Below are 20,422 nucleotides of genomic sequence, written 5' to 3'. Positions count from 1 at the left end.
CTTCGGGGTCACCCTTTTACTTACTGTTGCTTTACTCTCTGCACGACCTTGCTCCGGGATGGCAGGAGAGAAAGTACCATGAGTACGCTCTACCTATCGTCTTCCAACATCGAGACAGGTCAGCAGATCATCTGTAAGGCCTCCAACAAGGCAGTCCCCAATGGCAAGGATGACCAGTGTCACCATTGACATCCAACGTAAGTATTCCACTTCTACCTCTCTGTCTCTCTCTCTCTTTATTGCTGTCAGTGTCCTCTCTCCCGTCACTCTCACTCTTCAACATCTTGTTACGTGATTGTTTTTTGAAGTCCCTTAGCCAGCAAATCGGTGCAGATCGGGAGGGGAAAAGAAAGTCTGCGTATGGCATGCATTACTCAGTAATTTGAGGTATTTCTCACATGTAGAGGCGTGAAACATGTCTGCCAGGGATACGTGACTAACACTCCCGTAAACATCTAAGATTCATTTTAGGCTCTGATGGATATGTATAATTGGTTTCCATTCTGCTTTCATACCATGTAGGTGGGTGGATGGATTGATGATGCATCGCTTTTTCTTCTTCTTCATTGTTGGTTCACGATGATAAAATATCAAAGGTGCTGTCCATGTAACAGTGAATGGGATTGTCTTTTTTTGGTTCAACTACCTGCCTGCGTGTGCACTATACACGCTGTCTCCACCTTTTTTTATTGCCGTGCTCTTGCCATCAATCTTTTGACGAGAGCATGCACACTTCCCCTCCTAAAACAGGCAAAGTAGCCCAGCGTGTAAAACACATTCAGCCTCAATTGTCAGGGAATCTTTTTTCGATCAAGAACCGTTCACAGTAAGAGAGGGGCTTCGAACATAAGGGATTTTTGCATCACTCACGGGCCCCTTCAACACCATTAAGTATGACTAGATAAAGCAGAGAAAATGCTATTTAGAGAGGCAATATGACTGACGGCTCCAATTCATTTCATTATGTGCACCACAAGAGGCACACCATGGCGAGAGCGGGCACGGCACGATCAGGACAACTTAGGCGCGGGAGTAAAAATGATTAACAGTTGCTAGTGTTTGCAACCCTTGCAGTTTTGTCCTCGTAATTTGTTGTTTTTTTTTTTGGTCACGCATTCAGAGAGGGAAGTCTGCCCACATGTTAAACTGATTTGTCACCATGTGTAATGATGTGTCTGTGATAAATGCTCGCCATCGTAGCATCATTCTCGCTTCTGAATTCAATCGATTTAACCCTGAAAATGAGTGCAGCAGATTTCTAATTAGCATTCACAAAATGTGATCTTCACACAATTAAGACGGCTCCCGACAACATTTTTTTTCAGTGTGAGATCCAACTGAGCGACAGCAGAGACTAATTGTCGAGATTCAAGTCGTCTCCCACAAGGCTTAGCCTCGCGCTGTTCCCCTCTCGTCCTTCCTTCTCACTCCCCCCGGCTCCTCCTTCGACTTGTCAGGTAAAGTGTTCAGCACAGTTCAGCAGAGCCTCCGGAGTTTGTACCACTTTCAAATTAAGCTTCTCCTGAAATGAAACGTGCTATAATTGAACTTTGATTCATTCGCGATGGGCATCAATTTGCTTAATTTCAACGCTACCTTATTCGATTACAATGTTCTGGGCTCCACCACATCATCCGAAACGCTGCATGTTTAATTAAACAAAATACAAAGTAATGTAAACTATGATTCAGATCTGCACTTTGAGCACAACTGTGGACTGTAAAACACATGCAGCGAACAAGTAATACATGTCCACTATAGAGGACATGTCTTTGTGTGCATTGTATGAGTCTTTTCAAGGTTTACAGAGATGAGTCTCCTGTGATTACTCAAATCAAGGTTTTGCTTTAGATTAAGTAAGTTTAAAAAATGGTTAGAATGGAGAATTGTGAGGTTGGGAATCTGCAAAACCACTTATGAATGCATTGCGCATGGCAAAGACAAAGTGTAGTGCGAGGCAGTCTTTCTGTGACAATACAAACAGGGTCAGGATGAATAAATGATGCAATACCGGCAGGCAGAACAGTAGCAGAGTAACTTGGACCTCCTTCTCTTGAAGGGACCACACCACCATGTTCTGGATTGGTCTGGCCAATGCAATTGCTCCTCCTCAGAGGGCACTGTCGAATGGGGCAGAACGGGGGGGTTGGAGCACCTGCATCGACTGTTTTTCTTCAAAGGCCCAGAATATTTTAGCTTTTTAAAATACCTTCAACTTTTTGTCGTTCCCCTCAGTCTCTCTGTGTTGTTATCCAGTACAGGATAACAACACACATCCACCAGTTAATGCCTCTTTTTAGGTGGCAATTACTCATCCTCAACATTTGTTGTTGTATGATTTCTAATTAATGAAGACCGTTTGAGAATAATTACATATAAAATAGGACTGTAGGCTCCACAGGATGATGTCTTCAAGGTGGCAATAACTATATCTTGCCAAATGATGTATAGATCTTTAGGCATTTTATGATCTCAAAGGGCTTGAAAAATAGTGCATGCAGCGGCTGTAAAAAATAGGAAATAAAACTCCTTTGGTGAGCAAGGCCCAGAACCCCCTAACTACGCTTGGGCTGAGCCCTGAATGCTTACATTTGGCTCCGCCCCTGTGTGGTAGGATAACCAAGTGGTAAATGTTGATGGAAAGCTGCTGTTGGTATACAGAGAAGGCAGCATATAAAAAAACGGTGTCCTAATTCAGGGGGCTGGGTCCTTCAAAGGGTGCAACCACCAGAGGTGCCAGAGGGGGCCATTAAGGATCTGGACGGTCTAGATTTTTCAATAATTTCCAAGTGTAATTTCCAGGAAATTGTTCTCAAATGTCCTCCAATGTGGGTTTCTTGGATTTTAAAAGGGAGCAGGGCTTTGTCTGTGTGTTATGACATATACAAAGAATCAGCCAGTGAGGCAAGGATTAGTCCTGGACTCACGCGTACAGACTGGCAGAGACTCTAAAATGAGCATACACCTGAACAAGGCAACACAGCATTTATAGTTTATGTCACTGCTGTATGTATCTAAGTTATATTGTATGTGTTATGGTTTTTATATGTTTTAATTGCTATGCGGCAGAACAAATTACCCACTAGTGGAAACAAATTATATATTCATTCAAAAATGATATTGCCTTCCACAGCCGAAACAAATTAAATAAAGAGCACAGTTCTCTTGGATTTTAATATTTTCATAATCCAGTAATAAAAATAAAAAATTTAGAAGAAAAAGAAAATCATCCGAAATACAAAAATAAAACCATGTAATGTCATAGCTGATAAAGAATATATTTCACCAAAAAACCAATCACTGAATCTGTGGCACATCACTGTTGCTCACTACTTAAAAACATGATGGGTTCATCTACTTTCATGGAATATAAAAAAAAGGCCAGACAAGAGAGCATTGATTGCCTCTTTGCAGCCGGAGGAACAGAACAACAAACTTCTATTTCTTCTGCCCGCTGTCCTTCTCTCCTATTGAGCCTTTCTCAGAAAAGGTGAAACCTTCACCTCTCAGCATGCTTCTTGAAAAATATTTAGTCAGGGCCAGCCCAGATATTAAATATGTTCACAAGTGATTGCTCCTTGTAATGTTCTATCATCTAATATTATTCAACGTCTCTGTGGCTTCGGGCACGTTAAGGTCTGTTTGGGTGCTACTATCATTTATTACTTAATTCCGTTCATGTTTGCGTATTCATCACTCAAAAGTTTATATGTTCTCATATAACGTATATTTCAGAGATTTCATCTGAGAGTTTATTATTTAGTTTGGCCATATATATCATATATATTTCTTTTATTCCAGACTCATGAGGTCCATAAAGGCAACAAACACAAATACAACAACAATATATAAAAATACAATACAAGGACTCAGGTACAATCACTACAGTTAAAAAGTCACTTGTAATAATTATGCAATATTCATGCATATAAGTGAAAAGCCGGAGAGAGATGCAATGTTGCATAGAAGTCATGTTTTGTTGATGTGTGTTATGTGATTGTTCCAGGGCTGCTTCTGTGCCTCTAAATTATTAAAAATATACTTACACTAAGGATGAATAATTTACATTAACATATAAAAGAGCTATGAAAAACCGCAGTCTACATTTAGTTTAATGTAAATTCATTAATTGACTTATATTTTTTGGAGGGGGTTGAAAATTTTAAAAAAAAAGGGACAGTTTCTGTTATTCAAAATATCCAAAAATAAATAAAACAATCTTCATTACCTTGGATGGAGATTGTTGCCAAGACCTCTATGATTAGAAATTGGTAATTTAAAGCCGTTCAATGACATGTTTTAGTGGGTGCTGCAATATGCACAAGTCTCACCAGAGAGATTAATGGTTATCTGGTGAGACGGCTACTCTTATAGGACCCTGTTGAGGGCCGGATACAGTAAGTTGCTGAGGCTAGAGTCCACTCTACAACCACTCCTGTGCTTCTAACATCTCATTGAGGTACATGAAAGTCCCTTTGATCCTTGGGAAGAGCTTTTAACCCATTTTTGGTCAGGGTACGAAGTCAAAAGTGGAAAGTGTGACTTAAGTACTCTTAGGTCCACCATTAGATTTGCCTTGCTGAGTTATCTGAGCCTTCAAATGTCATTTAATTGAACTTTTCCTAATCAAAAGTAGGAAATTACGAGTCCACAGCAAACGAATACAAATACCATGCAAATATGTCTCTGACATTGTGTGTCAGCATCCATTTAGATTTAATGGATGCTGATGCTCTGATCACTCTCTGTAAGACAGAAAATGAGTTACTGTCTCCAAATGATTGTGTATTCCCCCGAAACCGTGGATACTGAGAATGTACACACTCTAGTATTTTTGAGCATGTCTCTTTTTTTGTGTCAGTCCCAATATTCAGAATTAATAGTGTCATTTTTTTGTCCTGCCAAGAGTGTTCGAATTGACCGTATTAGTGAGATAATATTAATGGCATCAAAAGTAATTAAAACTCTTCTCAGTCCTGTGTGCCCTTCGCAACATTTCGTAGTCCGCCCACCTCTAAGCCTAGGTGGCCTTTTGTTTCTTCTCTCTCTGCTCCTTTTTCTTACAGCAATCAAAATGATTCTAAACATAACACCCGGCACATAGAGCTAGAGCTTACACCAGCCTAGAAACCCTATGCATTCCACAGCGGTATTTCTTTTATCATCACTTTAATGCTCATGATTTACATCCACCTCAGCATTTTTCTTCCTGCAGAAAGTTCATCTGGACCAAGGCGTGGACAAATTAGCATCTAAATACAGTATGTACAGGTGATGTTGCCAAAATGAGAAGGATTTAGAGCCAACGGAGGGATTGAGACTCCTGGATTTCAGTTGTCCATACCAGTCCATTAGCAGACTGTAATTATTGGATAGCTGACGGGTGGCTACCCCCTGATGCGGTTTTCTCCAGCAGCAAGACTTAACTTGCATTATGCCTTTTTTCGACTTTAAAGCACTAAACTCCGCTAGCCCCCGGCACCAAAACCACTGCAGTGAAATATGATTCTGATGCCACAGGTTCATTCTACTCACACTCAAATGTTTTCTAGTCCAGCTGCATATCTGCAGAGCATTGCCCACATAGAAAAAACGCGCGTACTGGGAAAATGAATCCGCTAGGGACGCGCAAAGCCAAGGGTTCTCCATGTGTTTGCATTGCACACAAGCTGAGCCATGTGGGGGGAAAGTAATGCCATTTGTTGAGACTAATTAATAAAGAACATGCAGATGTGCAACTGGGGAGGATTTGTTTTTGGTTGCAGCTACATGCTCTCCCTGCTTAATCAAGCAGATAATGTCAAATCCAATCCAAGGCAGATGACAGAATTGGAAAATGATGGGAAAAGAAGATACAGGTGAAAGAAAAAAGGCTCATGCATGTCTGTACGGGAGATAGCAGAACATCTGCCTATATTAAACTGAGTAAATGCGTTGATGTCCCACGGTTGACTATCTTGTGATCAATATGCTGGACCTCAGGCTCTCAGTCAGTCTGTTCTCCCCTCAAGTACTCTCCTCAGCCAGCCACATGACAGCGAGCCCATATTGCTAACGCTACAGAAGCCGCGAGTGGATGGCCCACAAACAGCTTCCCCATCCTTCACAGGCAACCAACATTCCTGAAGTTGGATCCTACCGGAGAACAGCTGTCTACAGTGACCCAGAGAGATTGGAAACAGAGCTTTAGGAAAGGGGACAACAACAATTTATGTTGGCACCATCTCCAGGAAAACACAGAGAAGTTGGAAGATTGTTCCAAAAACACCATCTGGTCTCCACTTGACTAACTGATCAAAAGCTGTCGGCCAACTATAATACCACCCCTCCTATTCATCGTGTTGTTTTCAATGGCGCTCCAATCAGCCCACTATCCCCTCTCCACTCATCCATCCCTCCCCCTCTCTATACCCCTCGCCGCTACATCTCGGAGGAGTTAACAAATCTTCCATTTTGGTGTAAGATTGCGTCAAATGCGCTCGCCTCAGCAGCTCATGCATTTATACATTGGGGGTGGCGAATGGACTTCTTTATGAAGTAGATGTCTGTCATATCTGAAAGGTCAAAGGTTAAAGAAGAAGAGACAGCCCTTGATTCCCACCCAAGGCCTTTGGCAGACCTTTGACAGTTGCTCCCATGGCTTTGCTTGTGGTTTTTCAAGGAGATACAACTATCCAAGAAAAATGTTTGGTCTGACATAGAAATAGATGTTTGGTCATCATGACATTAGCCCTTGTAGAGCGGGACTGAGGTCCTTTTTTTTTCAGCCTCAGTCATTTGAAAGGAACATTAATTAGAAGCCGGATTGAAAGCAATGAGCATTTGTGTTCTTAGCAGTGTCTTGGCGGGAAGACCAGAGAAAAAAGGTTTTGGCAGGACTGAAAAGTACAGTACAGGAACACTTTTAGTGAGAAAGGCTTGTGAATTAGCCCCTACAATTAGCTTCAACCAGCACAGACACACACACACACACACACAGACATCATATCCAGATTTCCCTCACTCTCTTCTTATATCTGTTTCTCTCTGTACTCACCAGCTTTTGGATTGTATTACCTACTCTACCACTATCACATCTGTCATTGTACCCCTGAGGTATCCTCTACGTTTTTGTCCACGCAATTAGCCAGTCCGATGCTTTGAAACACCTACTGTGCTCAGGCATGGCTAGTGTCTTCTGTTTTTATTTTGACACCCCACATGCCCTTTTATATGCACACAACATACATGTAAATACACAGACACAGAGAGTTGGCTGCTCAGTACCTGGAGAGACCTGCTGGTTTCACTGTTGCCTGCAGTCTTCCAGGATTCACTATGTTTGTTGTTATCTTTACTGCCTGGGGAGAGATGGCACAGGTGGAGCTCATGGATTTGAAAGTGGTGAGGTGGTTGGTAGGGGTTGGGGTGGGTGGGGGTGGAATAACTGTCTAGGAGGGAAATCTGTCACCTGATGGGGAATTCGGTGTGTGTGAGTAGAGAGAAATATGGCACCTGGACCACCCCCCTCTCTGGGGCTTTGTGGCAGCTGAGCCGGCGCAGAGCATCTGCACATCCACAGGGTAAAAAGCAGTTCTCCTACACTTCATGCCCCCGCACACACACACACACACACACACACACACACATAGAATCACTGTCCATAACTACTATTTTTGGCTTCATTACAGCGGTGTTTGTGTGCTTCTTTAATTCTGTGTGGATCTCCGTGCCCATCGCGGCTATTCATCCAAATCCAAACACATTCCCCAGTTAGTACATTAGTATTATTGAAAGCAGAGCAGATAGACTCCGTACACCGTTGAAACAGATGGCTGCACCAGCATCAAACCCAGAACCAGCCATTTCCCTATGTGATTAATCTATTGCCCATGATGCCTTATTCACCCGGATAACATTGCACAAACTATTTTCTGATTGTGCTAAAAATGACATGAGACACACATATTGGGTTTGTTGACGAAGATAATTGTTTCTTGTGGACAATACTCCATCCACCTGAATGATTCACATTAAAAACACACTTAAACAACTGCTTGTCAACTATACGCCTGTTTGATCCATCGCTCCATTTGAAGGTCTCAACTAAATCCATCATCCATCCCAGCCTCCTTTTAGAACAGATTACTTGAAATTAATTCTCGGAGTCTGTGGGGTAAATAACAGTTTGTTTCACATGGGATGGGATTGATATGGAAATGAACATGTATCTTCAAAAAACGAGCCCACCTTTGTCAATTAGGATGAATTAAGTTGTTTATTACATTTGCATAATCTGAATGCTTGTTATTCTAAGAACTGTTTTACAGTTTAACGTACCGTATCAACAAGGTTGTTCGTCGTTTTAATTGCAGTGGCTTGCACCGTGGACTATTCACTGTTTTTCAAATTGCCATTTACCGAAATTCATTATCAAGTCAAGTTTTCCTTTGATTTTCTCCTTACAATGCTGCTAATGAATATATGAGAATAAAAATAACATGTTCTCTCCCACACCTGTGAAATACACTAGCAGTATTCCGCGTCTGGGGCTAGACCACCTAGGTGGGTGGAAAGCAGATAACAATAGGGCATCAAATTATTCAGGAGTAATTGCCTATTATTTGGAAGAAAATGCTGCCACGAACTGATAAAGATGTCACAACTGTTCTAAATGATGACACAGTGTGTTATATAAAATAAAAAGTTTTACCTGGTGGTTTTAGGTGACACATATTTCCCGACAGTACTGTATGTGGTACAGCTAAATAAAAAGGCGTTCATGTCACTTTTGGGTCACATGTAGGGCCCTGACTAAAAAAAACTGAGAATGTATTTTGCATGTTGGCTGTTTTCTTTTGAGGTTGCATGTTAATGTCTCTTTTGTCTTCTCCGCAAAATGTCTGCTATATTGTTGTTGTTTTTTTATATATATATTTTTTTCTCTCTCAGTGAGCCTTAATAAGCCACAGAAAATGTCAAAAACATGTTGTTTGTTTCTGGCATACAGTTCACTACATGATGTTTGAGGAGGCTGCCAGATCTGTAATTGGTTGTCTTTGTGTCTCCATGTTTTTTTTTCTTCTTGTAGATCTCCCACTTGTCAATCTCTCAGTGGAGCCTCAGCCTGTTCTGGAGGGCAACCTTATAAAATTCCACTGCTCTGCAAAGGCCAACCCGCCCGTCACACTCTACAGGTGAGATCATGAAGAGAAGTGTGCACATATATGTACACTTGAACCATCCTGTCATGTAAAAAAAAAAGGAAGAAAAGGTGGTACCATTTTTAAATGAGGTGTTCTCAGATCAACGTTGCTGGTGAATATTGCATTTTCACTGCAGGGTTAGGGGGGCATAACTCATGACCAATCATCTTCTCATGATGTCATGACACCATTATAGTTGCCCACAGTTTGGGATGAAGAGCACAAAAACAACGAAATGTCATCATGCTGATAAAATATGATGAAAACGCAGTATACCTCAGAAAGTCATTTGGAAAACCGTGTACGCGGCTTTTTTTGCACAGCTGCTTGCTTTGAGGTCATATCATCTCCCTTAAACATTACATGTCCATCAACCTGAATATATACTGGAATTTTCTAGACATCTTATGAAGCTGTCAAGAGTACAGCTTTTCTGAGAGTGGGTTGTGCTCCGCAGTACACAGTCGAGAGGCAGGTTTTCCCCCAGGGGTCTGCTCTTGTTTTTTTGTATGTATGTGTGTGTGTTAGAGTAGTTGGTTGGATAGGGCTTTAAGTTTTAATTCAAGCACATACTTTATTTTATTTTTTTAATGATTCAAATGCCCCAAAAAAGAGATTTCACGAGAGAAAATATTGTCCATCGTGAGAAAGGATGAAAACATACATCTTCATTTTTAAAAGACTGACTCATTTGATTAAAATGACCAAGATGCAGAGCTTACTCCGAGAAAAATGTAAATGTACCAAAAATGTACTTTAATCTCATGGGGTTACAATAATCATTGTTTTTTCTAAACTTCAAAATCTAGAGTAAAGACAACCGATTACAGTGACCACCGAGGTTCGCATCCATTATTTTTATAGGATATGCTCCACACAGAAGGCAAATTTTGCCCGGGAATCGAACACAGGGCCCTCTTGCTATAAGTAAATGATGTCGCTCCTGCTTCCGCATATTGGATTTGAGGGCATAAATAAGAGGTATCCTTCATAACCTATGCGAGTCCCGTCCATTCTTTACTTCATTTTCATCACTTGTGTTTACAGTTTTGAGAACATGTTTGCAGTGTGGCCATTTTGTAAAAGTTGTTGACAAAACAAACAGATTTAATTTAAACTTAAAATTGCAACAGCGGAAAATCTAGAAAATGTCAAAGGATTCCATTATGCTTTGAAGCTATTGTACAAATATAACACCTTAGTTGTACATCAACAGATGGCTGCCAATTTCATGCTCCAGCTAACCCTACATACCTTTTATTGTATACAAAAGTATAAAGGTAGTCAGAATGTTGATGACTACCACAAAAATACTCCTCAACACCCCAAGAAGTTGCCCGGTCTTGCTTCCCAGCTGCTGGGCAAAAGTGAAAGGGAATTCTGCACAGTGCCGCTTCAGACACCTGCATAGATTACCATGACAACATATGTGTTATGTGAAACGTGCAAGTGATACACTTGCAGACTATTCATTCAATCACACATACTGCAGTAGTCGTTGCAGACTCACCTGGTGGACATCTGCTCTCTACTGAGTGCACCTTTCTAGTTGTGCATACATTGTGCACGACAGAAACATCCAAAAATGTCCACAAGTACTTTGAAATTGCGGTGTTAGAATGAATGGAAACAAATGTATTAAATATCGCTGAATTCAAATACACAAAGCAGTCACATTTCCTGGTTCCATTATAACCCAAACCACATGAAACCCTGAAAATACAGTTCTAGAAGAAATACATCAAAACAAGTTAGTTAACAAAATAAACACAAAAGCCTTCTTTTTGAAATGCTTACCAGCATCTGTTTATTAAAGCTGTCTGAATTGTGAGAATCAATTTAGAATCAATCTGTAATTTTGATGAAAAACTGAATGGACAGTAATCATTTTCATAAAGTCTAGTATTGCCATCTAGAAGTGTAATGCTCAAGCGTTTGTTCTGTGTGGGAGGTTTTTTTTCAAAAACTGGCGAAAAAAACATAAAAGGAACGAAATCGATAGCAAAAGAGAATTGGCCCGCTCTGAATCTTGTAATGGTACTGGGAAATGAAATGGATGTACAACACACTCACAGGTGGCAAAACAGATATGTTGCCTTTTTGATGGATCTGCCCTTTTGAAAAGGAAAAGGAGGAGGGAGGGCAGAGATATTGTGGGAAAACAAGGTTTGTATTTGATTGTGTGGGTGCACAGCATAGACAGGACGCCTATTGCACCTGCAAAGAGATTTCACCTCTATTGTTAGGAGACTGGATCAATGCTGGAATCAGACCTCCCCCCGGGGTATCAAGAGCTAAGATGCAATAGCAATTGAGATGACTTTTTCTCTTGACAAACTACAGAGTGAAAAATGGTTGGAGGTTGAAGCTGAAAGAGAGTAACTGCTACTTTCCCACTCTTCTTTCTTCCTCTATTCTCTCTGGTTCTCTCTCATCGACACAATCCACCGTAGGATTATTAAATAATATCACACGCACTGATAACTTGTCATACTTCAAGGTTATCCTCTCCACCAGTTCCCCAGTTTTAGAGTCTCCCATTTCGATTTATCTGCAATTTACACAAGTGCATCAGGACTCCCGCGCACCATCGGAGTTCAGGGCATGGTAGCCAGGGGACTTTTGGACCTCGTAAATGCCCCTACAAATTCCCCCTCTATAGTGCAATATCACAGAGGAGAGCAGGAAGCTGGTCAAGCAGTGTGGGGCCATTTTTCAGTGCTAATACACTCTGTCTACCCTAGATCAGATAAGGCACAAGGACAGAGTAGTTCTTAGACGGATGGCCTCTTTTCCATCCCCGAGAGAGTCATCCATTCCCAATGTGCACTGCGCCACTTTGCCATCCTCCAATTCAATGGACACTTGAGACACAGACCCAGGATAGCGGGGGCACTAGTCAAAGGCACGGTGCCTTCTGCTACCTGCAACCCCTTGTGGTTGCCACCTTGGTTCAATAAATCTGACTTTAAAACGTGAATATGGAAATAAAAGATATTTCGACAGATACCTGAACCGTTGCCAGAATGGAGCTCAAGGGGGGAGGGGGGGGGGAGTAGAGAGGGAGGAAGTCAGGGGATCGGAGAGGGCTTGGCGTGGAGGCGGTCGTGGGAAGAGAAGATGAAAGTGGAGCCCAAAGTGTGAAAGAAGTAAGAGTAATGGGCATGCGTTTTCCGTCCGGCACTCAGGGTATCAACACTCCGAGAGAGGGAGAGACGAGTGGGTCGGAACATCTTCATTACTGTGTATAATGGAAGGAGGGCTAACTGGCATACATCACAATCACTCAACCACCCGCTGATGAAGACACAGAGGGTTTCCTCAGATCCAAACAAGAAGCCACCAGAGAGGAGAGAAAGAATAACAAACAAAGCAAATCAGGTCCCTCGTCGGCACACACAACCAGGCACAGAGCGACAAACCAAAAAAACAAACTGCATTCCAATCCTCCCCACACGAACACTCTCAGTGTTGTTGTTGTTGTTGTTACTGCTGGATTGTTAGTTTGCTTCTGACAACAATCACTATACCTTCCCCTCTTTGGCATTCTTGGAGGTAGCTAATTGATACATGCCACTGTCTTGTTCTTGGACAGGACTATTATTGGCTCCGTTATTATTGCCGCTGCTGTCACAAAGACGACCAAATGGCCACTTGCTGTTGCGGCTGGTAAATGTATCATATTTGTTATTCGTGGCCAATCCTGCTCAGCATTCACAGTTCATGTCTCTTCTGCACTCGGTTCATCGCTTGCAACGGACGGGATTAATGTGTAATGATGTCACCAATATGAAAATTAGAGCACGATGTAATTTGGAGGCTTTTGGACAACTAATGGACCTCGTTTAAGCTGCTGTCATTGGACACATTGCATTCGCTTTTTCCACAGCATCTTCTTTGGTACCTGGGTGCCCTTCTTGTTGTGGTCGGGCCATGGTTGACCCACATCCCTTGTCCTTTGTGTTACTTCATAATGATAAGCACTTTGTACGGTTATTCCTACTATATACACATACGTTCATACTTGCACTTACTTCAGTTCCTTTTGCAAAAGATAAAATAGCTCTGTAATTGATGTCCATGTCAAATTGACAGCACGTTATAACTAAACCTGAGAATTCAACAGTCATCACTTTCTATATGCACGTATGGGGGAATGGCAGGGCACTGCGCTGTGCCGTTAACCATGCTGGGAGTAGCCGTGGGGCCTGATTTGCTGTGGCTCTTGCTGCTCACGGCCCAGATACCTGCCTAATTGAATTGTTGCTGTTTTATTGCCTTAATCACGTTCGGCAAACACAAAAAAATCTCCCCCACTTCCAAAGTCTCCCTCATCCTCTGCTTTCATTAACGGCGGACCTGTGTTAGCTTACGGACCCATGCGCGTGTGAAAAACACACACCTTGTGCACACCTGTGTTTGCACACACAGACACACACACAGAGAGAGACACTCTACCGCACAGGGTTCACACCGTTTGTCTGAATCAAATCCCTGAATAGGATAAAGCAGTGTAAAGTGACTCAGCTATTGAGTAAGCCTGCGCTGGCCCTTCTCACCTCCCAGCGGGATTGCAGGTGTTTGTGTTACCCTGGGCCTGCTATGTTTAGACATGAGTCTTGGACAAGGCCCAGCACACCAACAGAGCTCCCATGCTCCCCGCGGACCCGCAGCATTCTGTCTCCGCTCCTTCTAACACCGTCGAGGGCTCCCGAACCTGGCAGCCGCAAGCTCATCTCGGGAGCAGCCGGCTGCCCGAACATCTGTCCTCACCCCGTTGCAACTCCGACAGTATGAGCCGGTGAAGTGTCGGTGGAAACAGAGTCATGCCGATAGATATGCATCACTGTTGTCATTATCATAATTGTGATAACAGGTTTATGACGTGTTCCCCTGAAGGTCCCTCTCGAAGCCGTACGGGGGCTTTTGATGATATCACACGATTCTTCAGAAATGCAGATGTTACATTTTTCTGAACGTACTATTTGTGATGTGATAGAAAGCTCCGGAATGGCCACACAAGTGACCCTTAGGTGAGATTGTTTTTGTCAGCTGCTGTGTTCAAGAGCAAGAATGAACTTTGAAACGGCACCTTTTAAGTCAACGTGATCCGAAAGTCCTCAAAGTGCTCGGGACGAAATAGAAATTGAAACATCTACAATCTTTTGAACTTGATAACTCAATTTGATGACGAAGCCTTATGACTGAACTGAACTGAACTCGTTACCAGCGTAATTTGCATCACGATCATCGCCGCTGTCTTCGTTGTGGTCGTCATCGCCGTCATCATCAACATCATCCTTCTCATCTCTCTACCTCATCATCATTATCGTTGCTGTCATCATAATAATCGTCCTTATTGTCTGCGGCATGACTACCGCAACCGTCACGAGTATAATTAATGCAATCGTCATCGCCTTTATCACCATCGTCGCGGAACATTCACAATGATATTGTGACACACGACTATGAACATCAACAGTCATCATCATTAACACAATCCTTTCCATATTAGTTTAACCTTTTTATTATGTGTCTCCCAAAAGACTATTGGGGATATGATAGTAAGACTTTGCAGATTTAAAATGCGTATCTCAGGGTATGCATCTGTTCATGCTCGTTGACACACAGATACTATACTATAAGTAGTACTATTAGTTATGTAAAAGGTCAGAAAGGTATTTTTTAATATTTTGGAAACCGGTGTTGCAGAGCTCTCCGCTGTAGCTACACGAGAACCAAACCCTGGAAAGATCTACAGCTGGGGTTGGGGTGGGGAGGCGGGGGGGACTCAAAACAATCCCATGAAGGCCAATTAGAATTCTGCTTCACTTCGCTTACTGATTGAATGAGGTAATCTGTCCTCATTTAAATGATAGCATTTCAGTCAAGCATGGGGCCAGCTTAGTCATGGAAAACAAATGAGTTCCCTACCCCGTGAAAACTGCTCCCAGCACTTGCAGGAATTTAAAACGGATAGAGAGAGGCGCCCGTTTCCATTGTCATTGTTTTCATTTTGCCACATCAGCATGCAGCCACGTCTCCATTGTGGAGGTTGGCAGCCCTTTTAGACGCGTGATGCATTGTGTCTCCCACAGCAGTGTCTAAATTTCCCAAAGAGATCGGCGGATGCCTTTTCGCTTCACTTTTATAAATGGGCCTTGTCTGCTGCAGCAGCGGAGAGCCATCCACACCACGCGGAGCGCGACACCGCCGCCCGTGACTTCAGAAAGAAAAAAAAAAGTCTCACCTAAACACGTGCTTCCGTGTCTGTGTCGCCGTCACATAAGCTATCACTCACAGACGCAAGCAGATGTTCTTTATGTGAGCCCGCGTCAATTTATTAACATCAGCTGTTGTGTGTAATACAGTGCGTGTCAACCGACGTCTTCATAGGTGGGGGCGAAACCCATTTGTCATTCTGTGATTTGTTTTTCTTAGCTGGCACTCTGTGCCGCTCTCTCTCGCTCTCCGCCTGCCGTAATGAGGAACGTGCTGTCTGCTCCGTGTCACCGGGGAACTTGTCACAGCGTGGAGGCCCGACCGCAAAAAAATATGCTGAAGCCAGCACAGAAACCCTTCCCTAGAATGATGATTTATTCACACAAAATAGTGCTATTGACATAAGCAGGTGTGAAAACCTGTCTTAATGCCTTCCCCCCTCCCCCCCTCCTTTCCTTAATTTTTTTTTTCTTACCGTCTCTCCGCGCTCTGCCTTCTAATCCTCTCACCAGGTGGGCCAAAGGAGGAAGCATCATCAGGGAGGTCTTCGGAGACACATACGAGGTCATTGTGGACCACTCCTTCTTCACGGAGCCCGTTTCCTGCGAGGTCACCAACCCTCTCGGCAGCACCAACATCAGCCGCAACGTTGACGTCTACTGTGAGTGGCTCCTTGAGCGATACTGCTCACCTCCCTGCAATGCGATAATGCACGGATGTTGACTGTTTTGAGACTGACCTCCAAGAGCTGGCACCTTCACAGCTGATGCTTAATTATGGATGTATTGCAGAAAGTCAATGATGTTTATTTCAACAGTTGGGCCTCGCATGGCTGCGGAGCCTCAGTCCTTGCAGGTGGATCTTGGATCTGACGCTGTTTTCAACTGCGCCTGGACTGGAAATCCCTCTCTTACCATAGTGTGGATGAAGAGGGGATCTGGAGTGGTGAGTATATTGATTCTCGCACTGCTACCAAGTATGTTTTACATCCAGTCACACACTGTGGTTTACAGTAGTTGTAAAGCTGCTTTCTGATATGAAGTACTGTGGGTATATGGTATATATTCTGAAATGCCCTTTAAACTTCTGGAGGCCATTACAGTCCCAGCCCCTTGGTGACCCGTTCTCACATGAGCTCTGTTGATCCACAAAAAGTTAGACTCATTCCACCTTTCCTTTCGTCAACATCAAAGACCAAAGCCAACCCCTTTTACTCCACTGAGCCCAGACTCTAGATTGGATTTTAATAATTGAGGAGAGGTGCCCTTTAAGGTATTAAATGGTGCCTTTCTTTCTCCCCATAACACTGCCTTGTTGCTATCTCAAAAGCAAAAGGTGCCTTTGCTCTGACTGCATTTGATCATCTTTGACTTTTTTTTTTTTTCTGCCCCAGGTTCTCAGCAATGAAAACCTCCTGACACTGAAATCCGTGAGACAGGAGGATGCTGGGAAATACGTTTGCCGTGCTGTGGTCCCGCGTGTTGGAGCAGGGGAGAAGGAGGTTTCTCTCACTGTCAATGGTAAGCTGTATTATTGATATGTCTTTCACACAGACAGGCTCAGATGAACACCTACAAAGTTGTGAAATGCATACACACGCAAGCGTGAATCTTCAGGTCTGGGGTCAACTGTGACAAAAAGAAAGCAATTTGTCACAGGTGTCAGTCTCCAGCCTCCTCGGTGGTTTACAAAAGCCTTCCATCTATAAACTTCCAACGGAATATGCGGCCTTCTTTCTCGCCATTATGTATTTATTTGTTTGTAGTTTTTATAGTTTTGAAGTTTCTCGGAGACACGGTTCATCTTACCAGACAGGCCTACTAACAAAACACAAGTCATCACACACAGACACACACAGACACACAGCACAATGATGAATTTTCCCTGACAAACAAAGCACCTGTCATCGTAGCGAAGCCTCTAAGTAGAAAAAAGCAATAAATATAGACTTAGTTTTTTCAAGATACGCTCAGACATTTCATAAACAGGTGAAATGTACTTAAATGCTAATTATATTCTGCATGAGGCACAGGGAAGCTGACTTTTCTGAGGCACTGACTGACTAATGAATTCCAGCCTTGGTGGGGGACCTGGCAACTCTCAAACAAATGACTTCATTATAAGCGCTTGATATTCAGGCAGCAGAGGTTCTTAGTTGTGGGATTTACATGCGTCTTATTTTCCCGGTGTCCATCTGCAAAAAAAAAAAAAAGGAAGAACAGAGAGGGTTTTTAGGAAGCTGGAGAAATGATCGTTGAGTTGACGCTGACGGCGTATTATTGTATATTTAGAAAGCATACAAAAGAGTTTGCCTGTAAGCAACTGTGGTGCTGCTGATTCAGGGATGAAGAAACATCAAGTAGCAAACAGTGTGGGTAAAGATTTTCTTTTCAAAACCCCGACGTTTGCTTTGCATATCAGAGAGAATGGGATACCAGCATTCCCTCCAGCACCAAGATCAGAACCGTGACTTTCTATGAACTGCAATGAGCCCCCTCCTTCTTAGCCAGAGATCCAGTTGAAATCAAGGCAGAAGAGGCGTAAGAAAAATCACTAATTCTATTGTCGCCCCATTCTGTTGAACCTATACTGGCATCCTTTCTGCAGCCTTTGTGTGTTAACAGAATACATAACATCCAATGGACTAGTTTATTTTGATGCATCTCAGTTCGGCTCATGCAGCGATGCAAAATGTGTTGCTTTACAAAACGACGCCATGAGAGAAAGAAGACGGATCGCTTTAATAAAGATTACACCAGAACACAACTCCGAGCACACTGGGAAACGTACAACAAACAGCTGAAATGGCATGTTTAGTGTCTGCAGATTTCATACAAGCGAGCTCTGGATGACTTCCCAGACATTTTTTTCTCTTTTACATTTGCTTATATCCCTCCTCATCTCTTTTGCGTCTCGTACCTCCCTGCCTGAATTGGTATTTGACATTCAAGAGCCTCCTTCCTTTTTACCCTTTTGAATAATTGAAATTCATCTTCTTTTTTTCTCTCTCCAAACCACTTGAGGAATCTTGAGTCATTTCTTACCCGATCCTTGAGGCGAATCAGATTGTAAAATTTGTGAAAGTGCAAACACTGCGGTTGAAGTGGTGGCGGGTTGCTGGAGGTGTGTGGGGGGGGGGGGGGGGGGGGAGGGGGCAGTTCATCAACTGCAGATGAATGTGAGCACTCCTTATACCTCTCATCAGCCTATAAGCCCTACATCACAGGCACTCAGCAGAACTCAATTGTCTCCGGCGGTGAATAACCTACATCGCGGATGGGCGAGCATTTTGGGGGGGGGGGGGGGTCGGACGACCGTGATACAGCAAATATATCGGGGCGACGCTGTGCATATTTCAGAGCTTTCACGACTCATTTAAATGCATCTCTGCTGTTTGTCTTCCCTGCAGTTATCCCCCGACTCCTTTTAATGCCATCATTTAAATTACATGTGTTTGTAATTTGTCATCGCCTCTGTCTCTCTCTTCTCTGCCATTGTGCGTCACGGGCATCCCACTGTGGCGTCCCACATAGACACGAGGATTCCTGCTTTCCCCGGGGAAGAATGCCATTTAATTTTAATCAAACAGCCAGTAGCGGAGGCAGTTTGTCTTTAAGTCACTAATGGATACATATTGCTTACTGCAGTCAAACATTTCCAGAATGGTAAAGCTCCTCAGCATTTTGCACGTGGCCGTCCAGTGGCACACCTCATGTATGAAAGAGGGCTCTGCACGTCCATGCGTGTGATTATTTATATAGCATGCGTGAATTTTACACCACAGTCCTGCAGAGGTTGGAAATGAGAGGAGTTATCTGACATGGTTGAAAGGCTTCAGCTTGTGTACACTTAAGGACCGTATATTCATGCAAAACATATTCATTAATATATCCACAAGCGTGAGTAGATCTGCAGTTTGTGTTGGCCAGAGCAGTATATATAATGACACACATACAGTACTTAGGGAGAGATAGGCCATTACCACAGTAAGGGAGAGGGGGGGGGCCGGAGAATCCTTCAATATCCCACAGAGCACGGGGGTTGTTATAGATCTTTTTTTTCTTTCCGGTCCTCTTTCTAGACGGCCTTTATGTGCCTCGTTAATTAGCATTCCAGTCGTCTTGAAACTGACAAAATGTAAATCAATGGAGGAGAAAACTGTATTTAAAATGCAGGCACACTTTATATGACTAGCTAAAACAGTAAGTTAAAACTCAGAGGCTCCACCCCCTACTAAGGGAGGCCAGCGGGCCGAGTAGATCACGCTTGTAGCCATGTGGCACAGTGCTGTTTCGATTCATCAACAGCTTTGTATGAAATATATGCACGTGTTCTGCAAGAACTTTGCATCTATTTGTGTCTCCCCCTAGTGCTTGTGCAACCGATTGAGGAAGTTGGACCCTTCAAAAGTTTCCTGCGTTGTTACTGTAAATGTATTTCACATTGACAGTGTGACTCACACTGCATGCAGTAAAGGTGATGTGGCTGTGTGAGGCTGTCGCAGCGTTCGGGGTAGGGGAAGTGTGGATTCCTGCAGAAGCTAAACGAGATCACAGCCTCAGCTGAACGATTAGGGAGGAAGGGGAAATTATTTGTGACTGCGACTTCGCAACCTCTCCGACTCGCTGACTGGTAATGTATGAGGTAAAAGAGCAGGAAGATTACCTTAATATAAGCAGTAATGATTATTACAGTCTTATAGCTATGGCTTTATTCTGTATATATCAAACAATGTCATTTAGATATTGAGCCTTTTAATAACAACACACTCACTCTCCCTAACCATGTGTATATTTTAGAGTGAAAAATACATAAAAAGGCACTCAAAGTATCACCACTGGTGCAATACTCATATTGAAAGCATGTACTGAGTAATGTATTAACGTCTCTAGAATGAATATGCTCCAAAAACTGAAGTCAGTATATATTCAATTTGATATCGTTCAAATATTTAAAATAAGAGCTGTCTAATGTTTTGCAGCTTCAACATTCAGACAGAATCTCCTCACTATGGA

General features: G+C 42.9%; 1 protein-coding gene across 1 annotated transcript in view; it reads left to right on the top strand.

The window, feature by feature from the left end:
• Positions 1-20,422, top strand: part of kirrel3b (kirre like nephrin family adhesion molecule 3b) — a 150,427-nt gene that overhangs the window by 117,074 nt on the left and 12,931 nt on the right. The window contains 6 exon segments of the mRNA XM_034548647.1: positions 42-171; positions 173-197; positions 9,071-9,176; positions 15,920-16,068; positions 16,225-16,352; positions 16,801-16,927. Coding sequence (XP_034404538.1) covers positions 42-171; positions 173-197; positions 9,071-9,176; positions 15,920-16,068; positions 16,225-16,352; positions 16,801-16,927 — 665 coding nt within the window.

The sequence above is a fragment of the Cyclopterus lumpus genome, chromosome 13 (assembly GCF_009769545.1).
Source record: "Cyclopterus lumpus isolate fCycLum1 chromosome 13, fCycLum1.pri, whole genome shotgun sequence".
Lineage (NCBI taxonomy): Eukaryota > Metazoa > Chordata > Actinopteri > Perciformes > Cyclopteridae > Cyclopterus > Cyclopterus lumpus.
Note: the sequence above shows the minus strand (reverse complement) of the source record. Positions and strands in the feature narration are given on the sequence as shown.